The 22,144-nt window shown below is 54.8% G+C and overlaps 1 protein-coding gene across 4 annotated transcripts in view; it reads right to left on the bottom strand.

Moving 5' to 3' along the window:
• LTBP2 (latent transforming growth factor beta binding protein 2) overlaps nt 1-22,144 on the bottom strand; it is a 111,476-nt gene that overhangs the window by 14,436 nt on the left and 74,896 nt on the right. For all 4 annotated transcript variants that reach the window (XM_018053970.1, XM_018053972.1, XM_018053971.1 and 1 more), the window contains 10 exons: nt 20,910-21,032; nt 19,066-19,230; nt 18,591-18,806; nt 17,504-17,523; nt 17,009-17,048; nt 15,976-16,089; nt 13,542-13,670; nt 12,694-12,822; nt 5,634-5,753; nt 542-661 (listed from right to left, as the gene is read on the bottom strand). In XM_018053970.1, coding sequence (XP_017909459.1) covers nt 542-661; nt 5,634-5,753; nt 12,694-12,822; nt 13,542-13,670; nt 15,976-16,089; nt 17,009-17,048; nt 17,504-17,523; nt 18,591-18,806; nt 19,066-19,230; nt 20,910-21,032 — 1,176 coding nt within the window. The remainder of the gene's footprint in view (nt 1-541; nt 662-5,633; nt 5,754-12,693; nt 12,823-13,541; nt 13,671-15,975; nt 16,090-17,008; nt 17,049-17,503; nt 17,524-18,590; nt 18,807-19,065; nt 19,231-20,909; nt 21,033-22,144) is intronic.

The raw sequence follows: 22,144 nt of genomic DNA, 5'->3' as shown, positions 1-22,144 counted from the left end.
TATTCACGACTCAGTCCCTCCTGGCACCCCGAGCCCTGGGCCCTTCTTCCTGCGAGGGTTGAGGGAAAAAGCATTCCTCCTACGGCTCACAGGCACCGCCCCCCACCCCGACCTCCAGAGAAGACCACCCACTGTTCTCTTAGGCGTTGGTGTTAGAGGTTGCTCTTGAGGTCCAGGAGGGCAGAAGACCCCTCCTCCACACCACTGGCATCAGCCTCTTCCAAAAGACGCGTGGCACCTTCAGCCTACCTAGCAGAATCCAGCCCCAGAAGCCTCTGGAACCTTGGGCTGTATGTAGCTCCTGGACGGATATGGCCAAGGAGCCTAAGGGGCCCTCCTACCCTGGCTGATTCAGAGGGCAGAGCACCAGTAACTGAAGCACACCCACCTCATGCCTAATGTCATGTGGAAACCCAGCTGGGTCACGAAGGCCTCTAAGCCATTTCCCTCTGCCCTTGCCTCCCCCCACCACCTTGTGTGGGCTCAACCCAGAGTCCCCAGGCCAAACAGCCCCCTCCATGCCTTGGCAGGCAGCCCTCACCTACACAGCTCCCGCCCTGGCCCCTGTAGCCTTCCTCGCAGGGCAGGCAAGTGTAGGAGCCGGGGGAGTTGACGCATCTCCCATCAGGGCAGGTGCCAGGGTGACGGCATTCGTTGATATCTGCAAAAATAACAGCCCCTGCCTTGGTCATCTCTGGTAACCACGGCCCGCAGGTGGGCTGTGAAGGAGCACATCCTTGACCCTGCTCTCGGTCAGGGAGAAGGAGGGATGTCAGTTCCTGTACAGATGGAAACCAGGAAGATGTGAGTGTTCTCTTGTGTTCCCACCCCCACCTCCCACCCACCGTCCTGGACGAAAGAGAGAGGGAAGACCGAGAGGAAGGGAGAAGCCCTGCTGCAGGAGGCTGTGCTCTCAGTAGCTTGGGGAGGGTGAGAGGGCTCGCAGTCGTGAGCTGGACTCTTGGGAAGGACCTTCATCTCTCCCTTGTTCATTTACAAGGGGTGACGATGATGGGATTGGACGTGCTTGGCACAGAAGGCCCCAGAGACCCCAGGATAGATCCTAGCTGGGCAATAAAGGCAAAACAGGCTTCCTGGCACCCAGAAAGGAGGACAGAGGGTGACTCCCCCAATCTTTGATGTGGCCAAGACCAGCCCTGAGGCTGATGCAGAGTGAGGCTGACGCAGAGGCTAGGAAGGCTGCTGGAGAGGGGAATTTTCTTCTAGCTGAGAACCATGTAGGGCTCCCACGCCCACTCTGGTGAGATTCAGGAAAGCCAGCCCGAAAGGATGAGTCTGAGCACTGATCAGACAAGCAGGGGGTGGGGGGAGCCATGGAGGGAGAGGAGCCAGTCCTGGGAGATGAGAACAACGGGGCGGAAGGCGAGCTTGCTCCCGAGAACGGCACACAGGGCTCTGCCCAATGCGAAGCCGGCATGCTGGGGAGTCCAGCCTCCAAGGCACCCCAGCTACCTGGGCCGAGTTGGTGAGGTTGGAACCCAGGGACTGAACTCTGGGTCAGGACGGCAGGAAGACGGTCAGCTCCTCTGGCCCAGTGTGCAGGCTCCCAGTCACTCTTCACTACAGACAGATTGACTGAGCTCCAGAGGAAACAGGACGGTTCACCTTCCCTGCATGGGTAATTGTCGCCCTCCCGCAGGAAGTCCACCTGCTGGCTCATGGAGATTCAGAGGCCCTACTGACTAGGAGGAAGACCTGCTCAGCACCCAGGGGGAAGAAGAGAAAGGCAGGAGGCAGGGCCAAGGGTCAGAACACAGGCTTCCTGCAAAATGACTCAAGGAACAGCTGTCACGATCAAACAGGACATGGGCCCGGAAGTGGAGGGTGAAAATGAATCTCCTCTGAGGTTGTTTGGTCTGCAGAAGACTGGGTCCATCAGAGCCCTCTGTTCCAGGGAAGCGGTCACCTCTCACAGCCAAAACCTCACCCTACGGGTCCACATGAGGAAGACATACACAGAACAGAGGGCGTTTCGAGGGTGTGTGTGCTAGGAGACACCCAGAACTCCTGGGCAATCTCAGGGACACCGAGATAAGGCTCATCTCAGGAAACAGGGCAACCAAGAACCCCTAGTTGGGTTGTGGTGATACCAGGCTAAACTATTCTAGAAGCTTCTGTAAAAACAGAACTGGAGAGAACAAGGCGGAGGTGGAAGAAATGAAGGTTCTAGGGCCACCAGCTTTGGCCAGCAGCCTGGCCTGCCAGTCCTGGCTGAGATACTGGAAGCAAGATGGGCAAAGCCATTGGGAATGAGCCGCAAGTCTGCTTCAGGGATGCGAGACTCGGGGATGAAGAGAAAGAGATGGAGGCAAGTATCCTCCTCTAAGACCACACCGAGGAAAAACGGAGTCTTTGGACCTCTCCTGCAGGGTCAGGCAACATCAGAAGGAGATTAGACTTCGTGGGAGCAAAGGGCTCTGAGCTCTGCCCTGCCCCAAGTGTTCTGGGCACACCTGCGGAGGTGGTGCCGGAAGTGCGTCATGTTGGGCATTAGGAGACCTGTGGGACAAATCCTGCTTCACTGAGAATTCCAGCTCTCACTTTTTGGGTCGTGATGGGCTTGTGCCTCCTGGTCCCTTGTGGTTGGGTGGGGCAGGAGGACTAGTGCTGCCCAGTAGCTTTGAGTGGATATCACGTGTGTAATTTATGGGCCCAAACACTTATTTGTGTGCAACCCTGCAGAGTGCTCTTTCTTTCTTCCATGGACAGTGGCCACATTCAAGATGCTCTTCCTTTAGCCTGGTTCAAGATGAGAAGATGCGGACCAGGACCCCCTGCACACCCATAATGGATACGTGGCTTTGGTCAGATATCAAGTCTGCTGTGTCCTACACGACACTAAGATTGAGGCTGGTTGTTACTGCAGCATAACCCGGCCTATCCTGGCACACTGCCACGGGCTTCCTTCCTCAGGCCAGAGCCCCAGCCAGTGATGTTCATGCCTGGGAGGTGGGGGTGGTGGGGGGGCAGAGGGTCAAAGCAGCCCCTAGCCTCTACCTGAACCAGGGCGGGCCTTTTCTAAATGGGGGCCAATATATCAGAGCCACTAGCCAAGCCATGGATGAATCCCTGTTAAAAGCACAGGCTCTGAAGTCACCAGATATCCTGAGGATGTCCCACCAACCTTTCGGTGCCTGGACGAGAGCCAGATGTTTTTTGCCTAGTCTAGGGTTTAAAATTTAACCTAAGATTATGGTATGTTTTGGTAAAGGTTTTACCCTGGTTGTCGGGGGGCAGGCGCTGTCTATCTTTTTTATGGCTGTATTCCTGGCCCATGGCTGGGACACAGCTGGCACTCAAGAAATGTTTGCTGACCAAAAAATGAGACCATGTGATTCACTAAAGCTTCACATCCTCTTGGTATGAGGCTGCGAGAAAGACCCCAGAAGACCCCGGGAAACAGGCACCCCAGGGACCAGCTTGCCAGCCTGCTGTCTGTATACCGGGCAGATGGTGGAGCTCCTCTAACCAGCGCTGCAGTCTCTGCTTGAGGATATGGAAGGGTACTGTGAGAGCACACGGTGGGCACGGTGCTCCTGCAGGGGCTGGACCCATGGGTGACCTTGGGGGTAGGTGGAGGACAGCAGAGCCCTGGCAGTCTGCAGGGGGACCTAGACCCTCTCCGTGGGAATCCAGAGTCCCGAGACGACAGAAATGCCATGGAGACTTTGGACGGGCTGCTGTCCAGACCACTCGGGCCCTTCACCAGAGACTCTGAGTTTAAGTGGAGAGAGAGTGGTTTCTTGGTTGGAGGAAGAAGAAAGAGGGAGGGGGAAATTGACTGGGCTCCCGGGGTGATGGGCTGGGGCTGTGGTTACGGGTGGAAACCTGGAGGAGCGTGCAGGCTACATCAGTCTTGCTTTCAACAGACTCAAGAGTGTCTGTCCTGGGCCAGGAACCCAGCCTGACCTCCCAGCCAAGCTGTGTGTGTCTGGGCCCTTTCCTCTGGGAGGGAAGGAGGTGATCCAGAGGCACGGGCTCGGGCACTGGGGGAGACAAGACATGAGAGAGAACGGGCTCCCCTACTTGCTGCAGGGCTGCCTGTGCCCTTCACATGGCTGTTCGGCAGGTTAACCAAAGCCCCTGCCATGGGCGTTATGGTTTCCATCTCCAGACACTGAGACAATAAGCCAAGCCCGTATCTGTCTCCACCAGAGCCTGTGCCCTCAATGTGGACTGGTTAGTAGAAATTTGAGACTTTAGATGTCCTTGGATTTTCCTAGTTCATTTCCTTTGGTTTTACTTTTTAATCAGGTTTCATGCCAAATGAATAATGTTGGATGCTTAAATGAAGCAATCTGTTGAGACCCTAGTCCAGCACCTGGCATTTATAACAGGCACCCATCAAATGCCAACTCCCTTCACTCTCTCTTCTCCTGGAAAATGCCAGACTGTCTGTGGTTCAGTAAGCTCATGAGGACAAGGGGAGTGGGGTCTGGTTTTGATCATAGTGGGCCTGACTTTAAAGAGGGAGGCATTGAGAAGGGGAGGTGAGACGCTGGGGATTCAGACAGGGATTTGTCTGTCCTGCACCTCCTAGTGACCTCTCCCCTGGACTCTGCTTCTGTAGTAGCGGCATTGGGAAGCGGGGGTGGACTCCCTTCACCAGACACACAGGCTCATCTCTTACTTCCAGGATCTTCTGAATCCAGGCAAGCCCTGGCCGTGGGAAGCCAAGAGGCAGAGAGGAGTCTGCACCTATCTTTGGATCAAGGGCAGGACTTCCTTCCAGAGAGAACTTTGATTTACTCTCACCCATTCTTGTCTCAGCCAGTTGGGAGCACATGACCCAGGCCTTTTGTGAGCCTTTGACACCCCAGCCTGGCAGGGAGGTGAAAGTGGCAGGGCTGCTGGGAGCTGGCATGATGGTGGCAGGTTCAAGCCAGTCTGTGAGGACATCAGTGGGCAATGTCACAGCCGACTTGCGATACTGGGAAAGGGGGCTGGGATGAGGGCTCATTCATTCATGTTTTTCAACCAGCGTGTATTGGCCCAACGCGTGAACACTTGTCAGGTGTCCGCACGTAGCCGTCTAAGGATACAGCCCAGCTTACAGCCTGACAAGCTTTAGCCAGCAGATCAAGCCTGATGCCTGAGGCACCTCCCAGATATCAGCCTTCCCTCTACCATGCAACTCAAGTGGTGGGCAGAGGTGCACAGAGGGGAGCCCCTGGGATCTCATGTATGCAAAGTTACTGGGCTCCTATGCTGTCAGGGCAGACAGGATGCCAAAATCCCACTAAGGGAACAGAGAGGCTCCTGGAATCCTAGACAGGTCTCTGTGCAGAGGAGTGGGCTCAGGGGTAAGCTGGAAGGGGAGCTGGTGCTGGGCAGTGCATGGGGAGGGACAAGGAGATGATGGGGAGGGATCAGGAGATGATGGGGAGGAGCCAGGAGATGATGGGGAGGGATCAGGAGATGATGGGGAGGAACCAGGAAATGATGGGGAGGAGCCAGGAGATGATGGAGAGGGACAGGAGATGGTGGAAAGGGACCAGGAGATGGTGGGAAGAGACCAAGTGATGATGGGGAGGGACCAGGAGATGATGGGGAGGGACAGCAGATGGTGGGGAGGAGCCAGGAGATGATGGGGCTGGCACCCCATTCCTTACCTTGGCAATGTCCTTTCCTGACCATGATGTAGCCCTGGTCACACTCACAGTGGTAGGAACCCTCCGTGTTGGTGCACCGACCCCGGCTGCACACCCCTGGCTGCTCACACTCATCTATGTCTGTGAACACACAGAAAAGTCTTGAGTTGGGGCCAGCCCTGCAGGGGGTCCTGGGGCATCCCCTCAGAGGCCAAGGTCAAGGATGCACATGATGAGGCCCAGACAGGGAAGACGTCCTTGCCAGAGCCATGAACAGCAGGGGCTCCGAGGCCAAGTCAGACTGACCTAGCTCAGGCCTCTGCAAACTCATGCGTTCCCTTCTCCCAGGGAAGGTGGCTACTTTGGGGGCCCTTGGAGACCCTCACTGTCTCCTCACTCCAGTGCAAGGGCTGGTCTTGAGGTCAGGTGGCAGTGGATATGCGACTATCCGAGGAGGCGACAAAAGTCCCCCTCTTGACCCCAATACATCCCCCAGAGCTCTGCTCCTAGAGTTCTTAGGGGCCTTCTTAAAGGTTAATGAAGTCGCTCAGTTATGTCCAACTCTTTGCAACCCCATGGACTGTAGCATACCAGGCTCCTCCATCCATGGGATTTTCCAGGCAAGAGTACTGGAGTCGGTTGCCATTTCCTTCTCCAGGGGATTGGCCCAACCCAGGGATTAAATCCAGGCCTCCCGCATTGCAGGCAGATGCTTTACTGTCTGAGCCACCAGGGAAGCCCAAAGTTAGGGATTGGGATTCCCTGGTGATCCAGTGGTTAGGACTTGGTCCTTTCACTGCCAAGAGCATAGGTTCAATCCCTGGTTGGGGAGCTAAGATCCTGCAAGCTGTGTGGAGCAGCCAAAAAAAAAAAAAGGTTGGGAATTAAGCAGCCAGTGGATCTGTTCCCGTGGTTTCTTCTATTGTCCCAAAGCATAATGGGGCCCTATAATGGCTTGAAAGCCCAAGCCTGGTCGTGCCTTCCTCTTTAAGGCCCCACCAGGGTTCCCTGCTGCTCAGACTTCCTCACAAGGCCTCACCACAGCCTTGCTGTGTTTTCCGATCCCCACTGGTCTAGACTCTAAGCCTTCATTCACACAAATGCCTCTGCTTGGTTTGATGGCCAGCAGAAACTTGCTCCAATTTCAAGGATGGATTAAATTTATCAATTCTAGATGGCTCTGGCCCATCTTTGCATGAAATGTTTCCTAGGTATTTCTAATTTTCTTGAAGAGATCTCTAGTCTTTCCCATTCTGTTGTTTTCCTCTATTTCTTTGCATTGGTCACTGAGGAAGGCTTTCTTATCTCTTCTTGCTAGTCTTTGGAACTCTGCATTCAGATGCTTATATCTTTCCTTTTCTCCTTTGCTTTCCACTTCTCTTCTTTTCAGAGCTATTTGTAAGGCCTCCCCAGACAGCCATTTTGCTTTTTTGCATTTCTTTTCCATGGGGATGGTCTTGATCCCTGTCTCCTGTACAATGTCACGAACCTCCATCCATAGTTCATCAGGCACGCTATCTATCAGATCTAGTCCCTTAAATCTATTTCTCACTTCCACTGTATAATCATAAGGGATTTGATTTAGGTCATACCTGAATGGTTTAGTGGTTTTCCCTACTTTCTTCAATTTAAGTCTGAATTTGGCAATAAGGAGTTCCTGATCTGAGCCACAGTCAGTGTCTTGTTTTTGCTACTGTATAGAGCTTCTCCATCTTTGGCTGAAAAGAATATAATCAGTCTGATTTCGGTGTTGACCATCTGGTGATGTCCATGTGTAGAGTCTTCTCTTGTGTTGTTGGAAGAGGGTGTTTGCTATGATCAGTGCGTTCTCTTGGCAAAACTATTAGCCTTTGCCCTGCTTCATTCCATATTCTAAGGCCAAATTTGCCTATTACTCCAGGTGTTTCTTGACTTCCTACTTTTGCATTCCAGTCCCTTATAATGAAAAGGACATCTTTTTTGGGGTGTTAGTTCTAAAAGGTCTCGTAGGTCTTCATAGAACCATTCAATTTCAGCTTCTTCAGCGTTACTGGTTGGGGCATAGACTTGGATTACTGTGATATTGAATGGTCTGCCTTGGAAATGAACAGAGATCATTCTGTTGTTTTTGAGATTGCATCCAAGTACTGCATTTTGGACTCTTTTGTTGACCATGATGAGATAAAATTGCCAACATCCACTAGATCATGAAAAAAGCAAGAGAGTTCCAGAAAAACATCTATTTCTGCTTTATTGACTATGCCAAAGCCTTTGACTGTGTGGATCACAATAAACTGTGGACAATTCTGAAAGAGATGGGAATACCAGACTACCTGACCTGCCTCTTGAGAAACATATATGCAGGTCGGGAAGCAACAGTTAGAACTGGACATGGAACAACAGACTGGTTCCAAATAGGAAAAGGAGTACGTCAAGGCTGTATATTGTCACCCTGCTTATTTAACTTATATGCAGAGGACATCATGAGAAACACTGGGCTGGAAGAAGCACAAGCTGGAATCAAGATTGCCAGGAGAAATATCAATAACCTCAGATACCCTTATGGCAGAAAGTGAAGAGAAACTAAAAAGCCTCCTGATGAAAGTGAAAGAGGAGAGTGAAGAAGTTGGCTTAAAGCTCAACATTCAGAAAACGAAGATCATGGCATCTGGTCCCATCACTTCATGGGAAATAGATGGGGAAAGAGTGGAAACAGTGTCAGACTTTATTTTGGGGGCTCCAAAATCACTGCAGATGGTGACTGCAGCCATGAAATTAAAAGACGTTTACTCCTTGGAAGGAAAGTTATGACCAACCTAGACAGCATATTGAAAAGCAGAGACATTACTTTGCCAACAAAGGTCTGTCTAGTCAAGGCTATGGTTTTTCCAGTGGTCATGTATGGATATGAGAGTTGGACTGTGAAGAAAGCTGAGTGCTGAAGAATTAATGCTTTTGAACTGTGGTGTTGGAGAAGACTCTTGAGAGTCCCTTGGACTGCAAGGAGATCCAACCAGTCCATCCTAAAGGAGATCAGTCCTGGGTGTTCTTTGGAAGGAATGATGGTAAAGCTGAAACTCCAGTACTTTGGCCACCTCATGCGAAGAGTTGACTCATTGGAAAATACTCTGATCCTGGGAGGGATTGGGGGCAAGAGGAGAAGGGGACGACAGAGGATGAGATGGCTGGATGGCATCACCGACTCGATGGACATGAGTTTGAGGGAACTCCAGGAGTTGGTGATGGACAGGTAGGCCTGGCGTGCTGCAATTCATGGGGTCGCAGGGAGTCGGACACGACTGAGCAATTGAACTGAACTGAACTGAACTGATGGCTCTGGCTACCCCCCCATTCCCTGCCCACCACAGTCAAATTAATAGAGGACTCGCCTTTTCCCCCCACCCCGACTCCCAGCAATGGTTCAACACTTCACAGAGGCTCTGTGCAGATGAGATAAGGTTATCCAGGTGAAGGGTTTAGCACAGTGCCTGCCCGGCACGAGGTAAGCGGTGAATTATTATTATTGTGCTCAGTCTCCAAGTCGTGTCCAACTCTCTGCGACCCTGTGGACTGTGGCCCGTCCATGGGCTCCTCTGTCCATGGGATTCTCCAGGCAAGAATACTGGAGTGGGTTGCCATTTCCTTCTCCAATTATTACTTTTATTATTATTCTAGCACTAAACCTACTCCATAGAACCCAAGCCCCTCTGCCTGGCATGTGAGCTCTCTCATGACGTGGCCCTTGCCTGGTTCTGTTATCGTGGTTCCTGCCTCCCACACGCCTCCTAGCCTCAACAGCCACACAGAACCTGCTTCTGGGCTTCTGCCTGCTCTGCCTCCTTGCCTGGAGCGGCTTCACACCCACCTGCTTGGCTGTCTCCTTTCCATCTCTCACTGAGGCTGCTCTCGCCCTTCCAACACACAGAGCCCTTCCCGGGGTTCCCTTAGGGATGAGTAGGGATGAGTAACTGCTTTCCCCCACTCCCATGACTTCTGAGAATGTGCCTTATTATTCCCATGCCCTTAGTGCCTAGCCCAGAACCCCCAAAGTACGTATTGCATGAGTGGGATTATAAGCATTTGTTTTCAGACAGTGTTTTCATCTGAGCAATATCTCATAACACTTCAGTGCAGAGTGGAGTCACTAGTAGGAGGTGTAAAATGTGCACTCCGAGGCCCACGTCCAGAGGTTCTGACCCAGCAGTACTGGGGCGGGCCTAGGAACCAGCATTCTAATAGCTCTCCAGGCAATTCTGAAATAACCGGTCCTCACTTTGGGAAGCTCTATTCCCAGCGGAAGAGGAAAGGAAACTTGCTAAAGAACTCACTAACTGCTGGGGCCAGGATGACTGCTGGATGAATAAGGCTGGGAAAATGGACTTGTTCTATGGAGAAAAATGGAAGTGGAAAAGACTCAGTCTTAACACCCATACAAGGATGGACTCCAGATGGATTAAAACATGTTGTGAAGGACTTCCCTGGAGATCCAGTGGCTAAGACTTCACACTCCCAAAGTGAGAGGCCGGGGCTGGGTCCATGATCGGGGACAACAACTAAGACCCAGCACAGCCAAATAAATAAAATACATAAGCAAATAAAATACATAACTAAGTAAATAAAAAAACATGTCACGAAAGGCAAAACTGTAACTGTAATAAAGGGAGGCGTAGAATATATTTGTGACTCATAGTGGGGAAGGAATTTTTACATAAATCCCTCAAAGCATAAAAATAAAGCAAAAAAGGTAAACTTCTATACACCAGAACTAAGAATTTCTGTTCAAAGAAGGATACGTGGATAAGGTCAATGGGCAGAGGACAAGAGGTAAGAATTATCATATCTAAACCCAGGTAATTATCTGGAATATATAAGGAACTCCTAAACAGCCACAAGGAAAAACAGGAATGACCACTGAACTGAGCAAAAGATGATGACAAGCAATTCCTAGGAAAGGAAACCCAACGGCTAACATATGAAGAGATGCTCATATTTACTAGTAAAGCAAATGTTATTTTAAACATTTAATTTAAATTATTATTTAATAATAATTATTGTTCAGTCATGTCTGACTCTTTGTTACCCTATGGACTGTAGCCCACCAGGCTCCTCTGTTCATGGGATTCTCCAGGCAAAAATGCTGGAGTAGGTTGCCATTTCCTCCTCGGGGCAGGGGTGGGGTGGGTAGAATCTTCCTGCCTGGGTCTCCTGCATTGCAGGCGGATTCTTTACCGCTGAGCCATTGGGGAAGCTCAAATATTTAATAGTCAAATAATTTGTTCTCAAAATTGTAGTGGTTTCTGTTAATTAGATAAATTAATGAAATAATTTATAAATAAAAATATTTAAAATAAGGAGGATACTCTTTTATGAGAGTAGCAACATTTAGGAAATGGATGTTATTGGATGAGGCCTCATCAGGTGGCAGCCATGCCCTATTGGAGAAGCTCTGAGAGCTGACCTTGAGCCTCCGGCCTCCTCCTCTAGCTGGCAGGCTGACAGAGACATCCAGACACCCGGGCTGGCATGTGGCAGGTCCCCTTGTCTGGGTCAGACCTGGTGACACCCTTCCCTGCAGCAGCCACTGCCTGTCCCGGGCCAGCACCTTGGGCTGGGCCTGCAGGGAGCAGTGCCTCCGGCCCACAGCACTTGCCAAGGCTGCAAAGCCCACCAGAGAAGCCCCTTAGCCCCCAGGCCTCTGCCCTCAATAACTCCAGGCTGTTCTGAGTACTGCTGCCTGAGTCACCTCCCTGAGAGCCGGCTGACCGCACCGCCGCCCTCTGCTCGCAGACCTCTGCTGGCTGCCACTGTCTGTGGGACGGCAACCAAGCACTTCAGCCTGGCGTGGGTTCCCGCCACTTCCTCCACATACCAGGCGCTCCCATCACTCTGGATTTATTGTTATTCCCAGAGTGCGCCAGGCTTGTTCATGGCTCTGCCCTCTGCAGAAACGCTTCCCTTCCCCTGAAATACCCTCCGCTTCCTCTTTTCCTTCACCGTGTGTGTGTGTGTGTGTGTGTGTGTGGGTGTGTGTGGGTGTGTGTGGGTGTGTGTGGGTGTGGGTGTTGGAAGCAAACCATGCTTTGGGGCCAGGACGATTTTGATTCTGCTTCCAGCTCAGCCACGGCTCTAGGTGTGAGGTCTCTGGGTGTTTCAATTCACCTCTCTGAGCCTCCATTTGTTAAACTGTGAAATGGGGATAAGGGTTTCTACTGCATGGGGTTGGGTGGGATGATGAGCGTCACAAAATAAAGGGCTCACGATGGCGCTGGCACATGAGAACAGCTCATTAAACAGTAGCTGTTATTATTCTGGCCCCATTCAAACATCCCTGTGGGAAACCTTCGCACTTTCTTCCATACGGAACCAGTGCGTCTGCATTCCACAGTGCCAGAGTCCACGCCTTACTCAGTGCAGTACCCCTAGAGCTCACACGGCTCCCGGGCCAGAACCAGAAACGCGAGTCCTGAGAACAGCAGGGCCATTCTCCAGGTGAAGGATTCCGACTGGGTTATGAGTCTTACAGCACTGCTTGGAAACCACTGCACCCTATTCTCTGTAAACACTCTGTAAAGCGGAGTGTTTCACATGCGGTATAAATGCTGCATATTAAAGGGCCTTTGTTGGAAGCGTCCTTGTCCAGAGGCCCCATGCAGAGCTTCCCAGGGAAGCTTAAAGCTTGTACGCATCTCCCAGCAAAGGCGCCCCTGCTCCCCAGGCTGCCAGGAGTACTAATTGGTGTCCTTACAGGTCACCCTCTGTACCCAATGGGAAAGAAACTCCTTGTCACTCAGAATTTGGGGGCCTGGCTGCTCATCTTCATCTCTAGCTATGTCCCTGGGTTTCCCCTCATACTCCTGGCTTCCGTCACAGTTCCTTGGAGTGCTGGTGAATATTTTGTTGCCTTTCAGATTCACACCCCTCCATCTGGTCTCAGCAACCTCAGCCTCAGTGTAGGCTGCTTCCTCCCAGGTCCAAGTCTGAGCCCTGGTCTCAGTTCCTGCGGTCCCCCCATTCCCCACACTGCAGTACTGTGATCCTCCTCCACCCAAACACCACCTGTGGGGTCCTGTACCCTCCCAGGGGCAAGGGTGGCTCAGCTTACCTTGGCATTCCTGTGTGGCCCCCGAGGCGGCCAGCTTGTAGCCAGGGTAGCAGAAGCAGGAGTAGGAGCCCACACGGTTGACACAGCGTCCCCTTCCCTTGCAGGGGTCCCTCAGACACTCATTGTCATCTGAGCAGAGGGAGATGGGGAGGGCAGTCAGGGAGGTCCTCCTCTGGGTACCTCTGAGCCACTTGCCATGCTAAGGGCTGGATAGGGGATGGTGCTGTGGGGGCAAGGAGGGGCTGAGGGAGCAGAGGAGACTCGGGAGACGAAAAATCTCTGAGCCTGGGAACCTTGAAGTCCGTCCATCGGGCTCATTCAGGAACCAAGGGCCCCTCTCTGCCCTGTGTCCCTCTTCCCCGGGGCCCCGGGATCATTTCCTTTCTCCTTCAAGGCACAGCAGATGCGTCTCCCTTGTATAAAATACCGGGGGAGTGGATCAGGCCCGCACTGGATTATTTATGTGTTGTGCCTCCAAACCTCTCCCCCAGGGATGGCCGCGGTGGAGGCAGCAGGTCAGGCTTCCGTCTGCCATGCAGACAGCAAGATGACCAGTCTGAGGGGTGGTTGATCTCAGAGCCGAGGGCGCCGAGTAAGAGGAGTTCTTTTTCTGGGCTCCAAAGCCCAGGGGTGGCTTCCCACTCTCCTGAAGACTCCTCAGATGGTCCTTTCAGAGACCAGCCTCCCCAAGGTTAAGATTAGCTTTGTCCACGGGGACTGCGGCTCCTCTGCCCACCAACCACACAGCACTGCTTGGACTTTCGGCTGCCTTGGCCTCTGGACTGGCCCCCAGCCCTGCCCCCACCCACCCCAGCCACCAAGTGAGCCCCAGCCGCCCGCGTGGACACCTGTGCAGTAGGCCTGGCTGGGGTGCAGCCGGTAGCCGGGGCTGCAGACACATCTGTATCCATCCGGGAGGTTCACACAGGTGCCCGGGCCACAGATGTTGGTGGCCCCAGCAGCACATCTGTCAATGCCTGTGGGAGACAGCACAACTGAGGCTGTGGCAGTGTGGGGCAGGGTGAGGGCAGTGGACTGGGATGGGGGAGGGTGGGGCAGGGCACGAGAGCACATGAGCCTCACCCCAGCCTTGGCTGGGCCCTCCCACATCCACGTGCAGCGAGGCCTTGTATAAGACCCCACGCACGGCCCCTCTTCCCAGGGACCCGAGCCCTACCAGGATGGAGGGTGCAGTAGTGCATCCTTCTGACCAAGACCCAGGGGTTCCAGTAACCTGTGTCCTACATCCCAGCAAATGGCCTCTGCCCCTGAGGTCCCCAGGCTGACCTCACCCTGAATACAGGGTCAGTTCTCACCCAGAGCGAGGGCTTCCCTCCCCTGGTACACCTTGCCCAGTTTCTCCCAGACAGGCAGACAGATCTGGTGAGTAGGGTCTTGGGAAAATTGCCAGGCGATGAGGGTAGAGGTGGGCTGGGGCCAGCTAAGCAGGGCCTTGAATGCCACATTAAGACAAGCTGATAAGAAAGGGGGTCATGGGAGTTGGGGTATGATCAGAGCCATCTCAGGAAGACCACGCCTCTCATATACCACCTTGATCAGAAAGGCAGGAAGGTGGCAGATGGATAGGGGTGGGAGGGGAGACGCAGGGGCCCCGAGAAACCCACTGAAATGAATTAAACAAGGACTGCCCTGGGTGGTGGTAGTGGGGTAGAAAGTGGGAGGTGGATACTGAATTCAGAAACAGTTTTGAGACTCACCAGGACTCAGGGCTGAGGCTGCATGGAAGGCAGAGATTATACCTCGTTTGAACCTGTGTCCTTAACACTAGAAAGGTACCTGGCACTTAAAGCATGCTGAATGAACAGATGACTGAAAGAATGAGAGAGGCTTTCACGGTAGGTCTTAGCCTGAAGCCTACACACCCAGGCTCCCTGCCCTGCCCCACAGCACTGGGGAAACCCCGGAGACCCCAGGGAATGGGCCGGGACCTGCCTGTGTTGGCGCATAATGGGGCTTCTCAGTGTTTGCTAGGCTGAACTTAGCTGAATGCCCACATTGGCCTGTGTGTGAGGCTACCCTGCCCCTGGCCTCGCTCCGAGTTTGTGTCAGCCTAGGGGCTCAGGAGGACCCCCAGCCAGGAGCTACACGTCCTCCCCGAGAGGTAAGGCTGGGGATGGAAAGGGGGGGAAGGGACCAGGAGAAAGGTTCTGGACTGTGTGTGTGCAGGGTTGTGTCCCCACAAAGCTGACGCCCCAGCTCTGCCCCTGAACCCAGCTCATCTTGCCTGCTGAGCCGTGGGGGGCCTAGGACACTTCCTGGAGCAGTGCACTGAGCCCAGAGAAGAGGGGTCCTGGGGGGCCAGTGGGGATGTCCCGGTTCAGGCCGAGGAAGGCCAAACTCCCAGCCCAATCACTCTCTAGACTATTCCCTCAACCTATAGGGTCTCTCCCTCTGCTGAAGGAAATACCCCTCACCCCAAGGTGACCTCAGTCTATGAGGCTAAAAGCAGCAAGGCCCTGACGAGGGCACTCGTGGGGGTACACACGTGAGCACACATGTGGACATACACACGTGTTAGCACACACACACATATGAGTACACAAGTGAGCACACATGTGTGAGCACACACACGAGCACACACACGTCAGCACATACACACATGAACATGCACACACGAGCACACACGTGCACACATACATATACATGAGCACACACATGAGCACATATGCACGTGTGAGCACACACGTGAGCGCACATGTGAGCACACACACACGTGACCACACACGTGAGCAGGGAGCGGCTGTGCCAGCACCGGCCCTGCTTCTCTGGAACCAAGTCCCCAGACAAGGAGGCTTTGAGGAGGGCGCATTCCAGAGCAAGGTAGGTATGCCAGGGCTCTCCCCCACACCACACCCCCTCACCATGGCAGCGGCCAGAGCCGGGGACACAAGCTCCCAGGCAGCCAAACAACTTTAGACATAGAACCACTTTTCCTCCTGAAAGTCGGCCCTCCCCATGGGCAGGAGGCTGCCTGCCACCAGGGCACTCAGCCGACTCGGGGTCAACAGCCTGGAAGAGTCAGGATCCTGGAGGCCCCACGGGCGCCCCTCCCTGGAGAGGGTTCTCCTGAAAGGCCAACTCTCCCTTCTCTCTCTCCTGCCTGGCTTGACTGGTGTTCCAGACGGGACTCCTCCGGCCACTAGGGGCACCCCGTGCCCTCTGTGGGATGCAGCTGGGGGTGCTGACTCCGGCAGGAGTCCACTGAGCACTGTGCATCTGGGGGGGAGAGCCGGGAGCACCTTGAGGGGCCGCTGCACGTACCTGAGGGCGCCGGGGTCACCAGCACATCGGTGGGGGCAGTCACCTGTGCTTCTTCCCTGGCCTCTGGGATCCCCTGTTCAGGCACTGATGGTGTTGGTCTTCCCAGGGCACCTCCTGTGGAGGGAAGAGGGGTGGGGGTGCAGGTGGGCCTTGGCCCCTGGGCTGCCCACTTTCCTACCTCCTGGACAGCACTCCCTCCAAAGATGCCAGGCAGTGCCCTTCCCTGCCCCCTGCCGTCAGACTCTGAGAACAAGGGCTGGAGCCTGGGCGGGTCATCCCCTCTGCCTCCTAGTCTCCTCAAACTCCACTTGGCTCCAAACAATCAGAGATACTTAAGAGCGCATCTAGTCTCACTCTCCGCTTTGCAGGGGAGGAGGCGGAGGCTTGCAGGAACAGCCACTCATCCACGGCCCCTAGCTTGTTGGAGACAAGCCAAAGCCGGGCCTACTTCAGCTTTCTCCTGCTTGCAAAACACTTTAGAGTTACAGAGCTCTGCCTCAAACACCACCATCTCACCTGCCTTAAGAGGCAGCGGGGCAGGCATTCGTGTCCACTTAACAGCAGAGGAAGCTGAAGCTGACTTCTGAACAATGTCCTGTCCCACCAGCCAGCCAGCTGGGCTCTTTGGAGCTCTAACCATCTCCTGATGGGCTCTGCAAAGCTCTAACCATCTCCTGAGGGAAGGCAGGCCTGGGAGCAGGGCCGTCTGGACCTGACCTGCCCCCGCTTCAGCCAGCTCTTCCTTTTCGGTCTCTTTTATTCCTCTCTGGCTCCTTTTGGCCTCAGCACCACGAAGGGCAGACCGAGTGCTGCGGCTGGGGAGGTATTCACAAGGCATGGCAGCGTCTTTCAATGACCTTCTAACACCTTAGGTGTACAGAGCTCCCAGGAAAAGCATTCACCTCTGACATCACCCGCAACCTCACCTGATCCGAGCCTCTGGCATCAGCTCATGTGTACTATCGCTACTCCTAGTTAAAGTCTTTCCTTCCTTCCCTTTGTTTCCTGGGCACCACTAGGAGGAGGCACTCACCTGGGACCCAGGTGGATGGCTGGGTAACGCCGGTTGTCACCTGCACAGAAACGGGAGAAGGTGTCTCACTGCCTGGAGAATCCCATGGACAGAGGAGCCTGGTGGGCTACAGTCCATGGGGTCACATGACTGAAGTGACTTAGCACACAGTTCTAGACCTCATATGCTGTGATGAAAGTCTGAGGAACAGCCAGGACTAACAGGACACACTCCTGCTCTCTTTCTGAAGGGCCACCCGCCCCGCCGACCTTCTCAAATGACACAACTTGCACTGTAGCTGCCGGAAAAACCAGAGCTGTGATTATTAGTTCTTTCAGGGTACAACTGGGTCTTGGGATCAACTCTCCCACTTTGGCATCTCTGTAAGCAAAATCCTGCGTATACTGGATCTTTCTCCCTTCCCTCCCTCATGTGACATTGCCCTGCAGCCTCAGGGCTACCAGGTCCCGGTCTCTGCCACCTTTGCCCAGCTCCTTGGTGGGATGACGCACTTACCCGGCCGGCCTGAGAGTCGCCTGGGGAGGAAAAGGTGACAGCGTGAGCTCAGGGAGGCCACGTATGGCTGTCTGCTCCCGTCCCCCACGGCCAGGGCTGGTTCTCTCTGTGACCTCCCTACTTTGTCCACAGCAGGCCCGGTGGCAGAGACAGCTCTGACTCGTCTTACCTGCCCCTGCCACCCTTCCAGGACTGGCCAGCCCAGGTCCCAGGATCCCCGGGCTGGGGGGCCTACAAGGTGGTCAGTTGGCGAGAGGACGCCTCTGGCTTTTCTTGAATGCCCCTGGCGACAGGAGGCCCACCCGCTCTGGGCCAGTCCGCCCTTTTTGTCCTCTGCAACCCTCCTTGAGCCGCCGCCTCCTCCCTCCCAAGCCTCCGGGCCATACAGGGCTGCTCCAGGCTCCAGGGCAGTGCAACAGTTCCAGGAAGGGGGGGATTGCTCCTGGCCAGCGCCCAGTTACCATGGTGACTGGGGCCCTGCCTGACTGCCCTGTCAGTCTGTTCCTGGTTTGTGGAGCACTCTGTTCGTCACATAGCTCTCCCTGTCCTAATGCGTCCTTGGACTCCATGCCACCAGTAACCCAAGTGTGCCTTCTGCATGGTTTCCCAGGGCACCTGCCAGGGGTGCTGCAAGCCCCGTATCTTTCCAGCCCCACGCCTCCTGGGCCCCAGGCAGTTGAGCAGGAGCCAGTGCTCTGACTCTAAGGCCATGGGTAGGGATCTGAAGCCCCAAGATTCCCAGGATGCATCTGACAGCTCCTCCAGGGGCCAGCACCAGCCCCAGAAGCGGCGCGGCAGGGCAGGGGATGGAAAGGCAGGGGCAGCGGTGGTTGGGGGGGTGGTGCTATGGACTCCCCACCAGCAGCTCTCTGGGACATGGGCACCTCTTGACCCCAAAGGAGCAGGTTCAGCCTTTCCATTAGGCCAGGCCATAAGAGCAGATTCCCAAGGCCAGGCTGCGTTTCCAACTCCCTTTCCTAACGCCCCCGAGGTGGGATGCCACAGGCCCAGGATAAACACCCCACTTCTCTCTGAGGTAACCTGAGGGGGCAGGGAAGCCCTCAGACCTCCTCCCCAAACCAGATACCCTTGTCGGGGACGGTCTCGGCCTCCACCCAGGTGCCGGTGGCCGCCCGCAGCGGCTGCCTCTCTGCTGGCCCAGGCAGGGTCTCGTTGCGCTTCGGGCTGCGCTCCCTCGAAGGCCGGGCCAGTTCCTCCTCCTCAGCTTTCCTCATGGACAGGCGGATGTCTGAGCTCGAGTAGGTGTAGCCATGGCCCGCAGGGCAGATCTCCCTGAAGGCCTCTGCGAGTTCAAGGGTCAGAGGACCAGCTGAGGGGGTGCTGTTCCCGCAGGAATCCAGGGCCCTCCTTTCCCTCCCTCCTAGGGGGGCAAGGCAATGTGGCAGCGAGGAAGGAGGGGCCCCAGGTTGGGTTAAGGAGTTGGTTAGGGAGGAGGACTCAGGGTCTCTGGCCTTAGGTTAGGTCCAGGGTTGGGGGACAGCGGCTACTGGCTTGGAGGAAGCAGCTCGGTGGCCAGGGCTGAGAAGGGGACAGAGGGTTACCTGTGCCAGGCAGGGGGCATTTCTCACACAGGCTGCCCCAGGCTTTGCCCACTCGGCTGCAGCAGCATATCTGCTTGGTGATCCGCTGGGCCAAAGGCAGGGCGCAGGTGCCGGGCCCCAGCAGCCGGTAGCACAGCCCCTGCTGCATGGAGACGGCCTTGTCCGCTGCAACGGGCACAGCGGCAGGTGAGGGTGGGCAGGAGGGGGTGGGTCACTAGGTATGGCAGCAGGTGGGGCTGGGCAGGTGATGGGCGGCAGGTGGGGGTGGACAGGTAGTCAGCGGGAGGGGAAAGGCAGAGGATGGTGCAGTGGCCGGCCACACGGGCTCAGATCGGCCAGGCCTGTGTCTTGGTCTGGACGTTGGAGCCCTGAAAGTGCTCACAGAACGTGAGGAAGAAGGGCTGCAGGGATGCTTCAGCCCCTCCTCAGGTTATCTGTTTGAGGGGCCTGGGCGCCCACCCTCACGTGGGAGAGCTGAGAGCAGGGAAGGGGATGTGCCTGCTTGTCTCAGATTCTGTTGACAAAAGCCATCCTGGGGGGCCCACGGTGTGCCCTGAGGGCCACAGGGTCTCCCTGGGTAGCTGAGTCGAGGTGAGAACCAGCGGACTGATGGGGAGCTTGGAGGACAGGGGCCCTGCCTTGGCCATCTTCGCAGCCCAGGCAACCGGGGTGGTGTCTGGTGCACGCGGGTGCTCAGTCAATGCTTGCTGATGGACGGATGGAGGGCTAGATCCATGAATCAAAATCCTGTGGACTGCAGTGAATGTGAGCCACGCAGAGCTTAGAGAATAACAGCTGGGGCCATCTCTGCCTCCCTGCCTGGAGGGTCTCTTTCCAGCATTGATACATTAGTGACCGTGAACTCTTCCTGACATGTTCTCCCGACTCTGTATCCCCTCATCCTTTGCTGTCTCCTCTTACTATCTCCTCTGGGAACACTGGGGACGCTGGGTCCAGTCTCTCCCTTGCAAGGGTGCTCCCTCTTGTGAGGGTGGTGCTCGAGTCTGTTTGTCTTGTGGTCTCCCAGACCCAGGACTTGGCAGTTCACAGGCTGAGGGCTTGGCCAGCCACAGGGAGCTTTGTTGAGCCTTGGGTGGCCAACCTGAGCTGGGTTGCTACTTTGCAGAGTCCAGTCGAGACTGGTTTTATTCAGTCCTGGTCAGGCCTCCCTGGTCTGGGCTGTGATGTCAGTTCTGCCATGGGGAGTGGCAAACGGGGGTGGGAGGTGGAGGGGGGGCCGTGGGCAGGTGACTGCTAGCCTGGGCCTCTCCCAGCTGGAAACCACAGAGGTCCCTGGAAACAGCTGCCTGAGTGTGCACACGGGCACACACACAGACACGATGCTGAGATGACTAGTGACACGTCCGTGCTCACGGACACAGAGCACATCCAGACACGGGGACCACGGGATTTATGGAAAGGCCCTGGGGCTGGCAGGCTCTTTCTATGATGGGCAGGCTCTTTAAGAAAAGTCTGCAGCAAAGGGCCCAGGCAGCTAGGCTCAGGCGCTGGAGGAGGCAGCCACAGCTCAGCGAGATATCACAGCAACGCACATCTCCCCAAAGCAGATGAGGCAACAGATGGGACAGCAATGATTAGAGAGAAACAGAGGAGGTAGAAAATCCCAAACTGCAAAGCCTTCAAAGAAATGCCTGAAGCCAAAAGAGAAGCAGTGACTGTCTCCATCCCAGTAGGACGAAGCAGAGGGGGTTTGTTGGGGCCCAGTCCTAGGTGGAGAGGCAGCCTGGGGTCTGGGGGCATTTTTGCTCTCAGCCTGGCCTGTGGACCCCGAGGGTCCCATCTTGTCCCCCAGAACCCCCACCCTGGCCCCTCCCTGCACTCACACACACAGCGGCTCCTGGATGGATCCAGTAGGAGGCCGGGTCTGCAGGTACAAAGGTAGCTGCCCCTTGTGTTCACACACTCTGAGTCCTCGCATAGGCCCAGCGTCAGGCACTCGTTGACATCTGTGGGGAGCAGGGAAATGACCAGGGGCCCACCCCACCCCACCCACTCGTGATGGAGGGGAGGAACAGGCAGAGCTCTTCTACGATTCTCCAAGTAGAAGAACAGCAATAAGAGAGCTGTTTACTCAGTGTGATCCCTCTCGCTGGGCCTCAATTTCTCCTTTGTGAAGTGGGGATAATAGTAGTAACCACCATGTAGTCCCATTAGGGGGATAAAATTAGATAAACATTGCAAATCACTGGGTCCAGGAACTGGTGATTATGGTCATAATGTTAAGAGCTAGTGTTCATTGAGTACCTAGCATGCCAGGGACCACACCAGCTGGTTTGCATATGGTGTGTGTGTGTGTGTCTGTGTGTGCGTGTGTGTGTGTGTGTGTGTATGTGCACGCTCAGTCGATCAGTTGTGTCTGGCTCTTTGTGACCCCATGGATTGGAGCCCACCAGACTCCTCTGTCCCTGGGATTCTCCAGGCAAGAATACTGCAGTGGGTTGCCATTTCCTACTCCAGGGGATCTTGCTGACCCAAGGATCAAACCCATGTCTCCTGCATTGGCAGGCAGATTCTTTACTACTGTGCCACCTGGGAAGCCTTTGCATATGATATCTTATTTACTTCTCACAATTTTATCAAGTAGGTCCACATGGCCTCATTTTATAAGTGAAGAAATTGAGGCTCCAGGAGTGACTTGCCCAAAGTCACTCAGCTAGTAAGTGGCATCCTGGGAAGTAACAAGGAGCAAATAAGGGGAGAGGTGGCTTGGAGGGTAGAGAATGGTACCCAGTGCCTCCTATTCAGTCTTCCTGGGTAGACCCCAAAGCATCTCTGCTGGACCCAAGATCCAAGGGTCGTGTCCATAGTGAGAAGCTGTAGGATGGGGGACCTCAGCAAGGAAGATGAGGTGAGAGGCTGGAGGCAGGCAGTGGGAGGAGGGCAGGGGAAATCCCAACCCTCACACTCCAAGATGTTAGAAGCCCTCTTGGTGATGGCACCTTTGTTGACGATGGTGGACCTGGAAGATCTATGATGGGCACCCAGCTCTGGGACCTGCAGGTAACACCTGGCAGCCCAGAACCACCTGCTTGCCCACAGGCTTTTGGGGGAGTAGGCA

This window comes from Capra hircus, chromosome 10 (assembly GCF_001704415.2).
Source record: "Capra hircus breed San Clemente chromosome 10, ASM170441v1, whole genome shotgun sequence".
Taxonomy (NCBI): domain Eukaryota; kingdom Metazoa; phylum Chordata; class Mammalia; order Artiodactyla; family Bovidae; genus Capra; species Capra hircus.
This window is presented reverse-complemented; position numbering and strand designations above follow the sequence as displayed.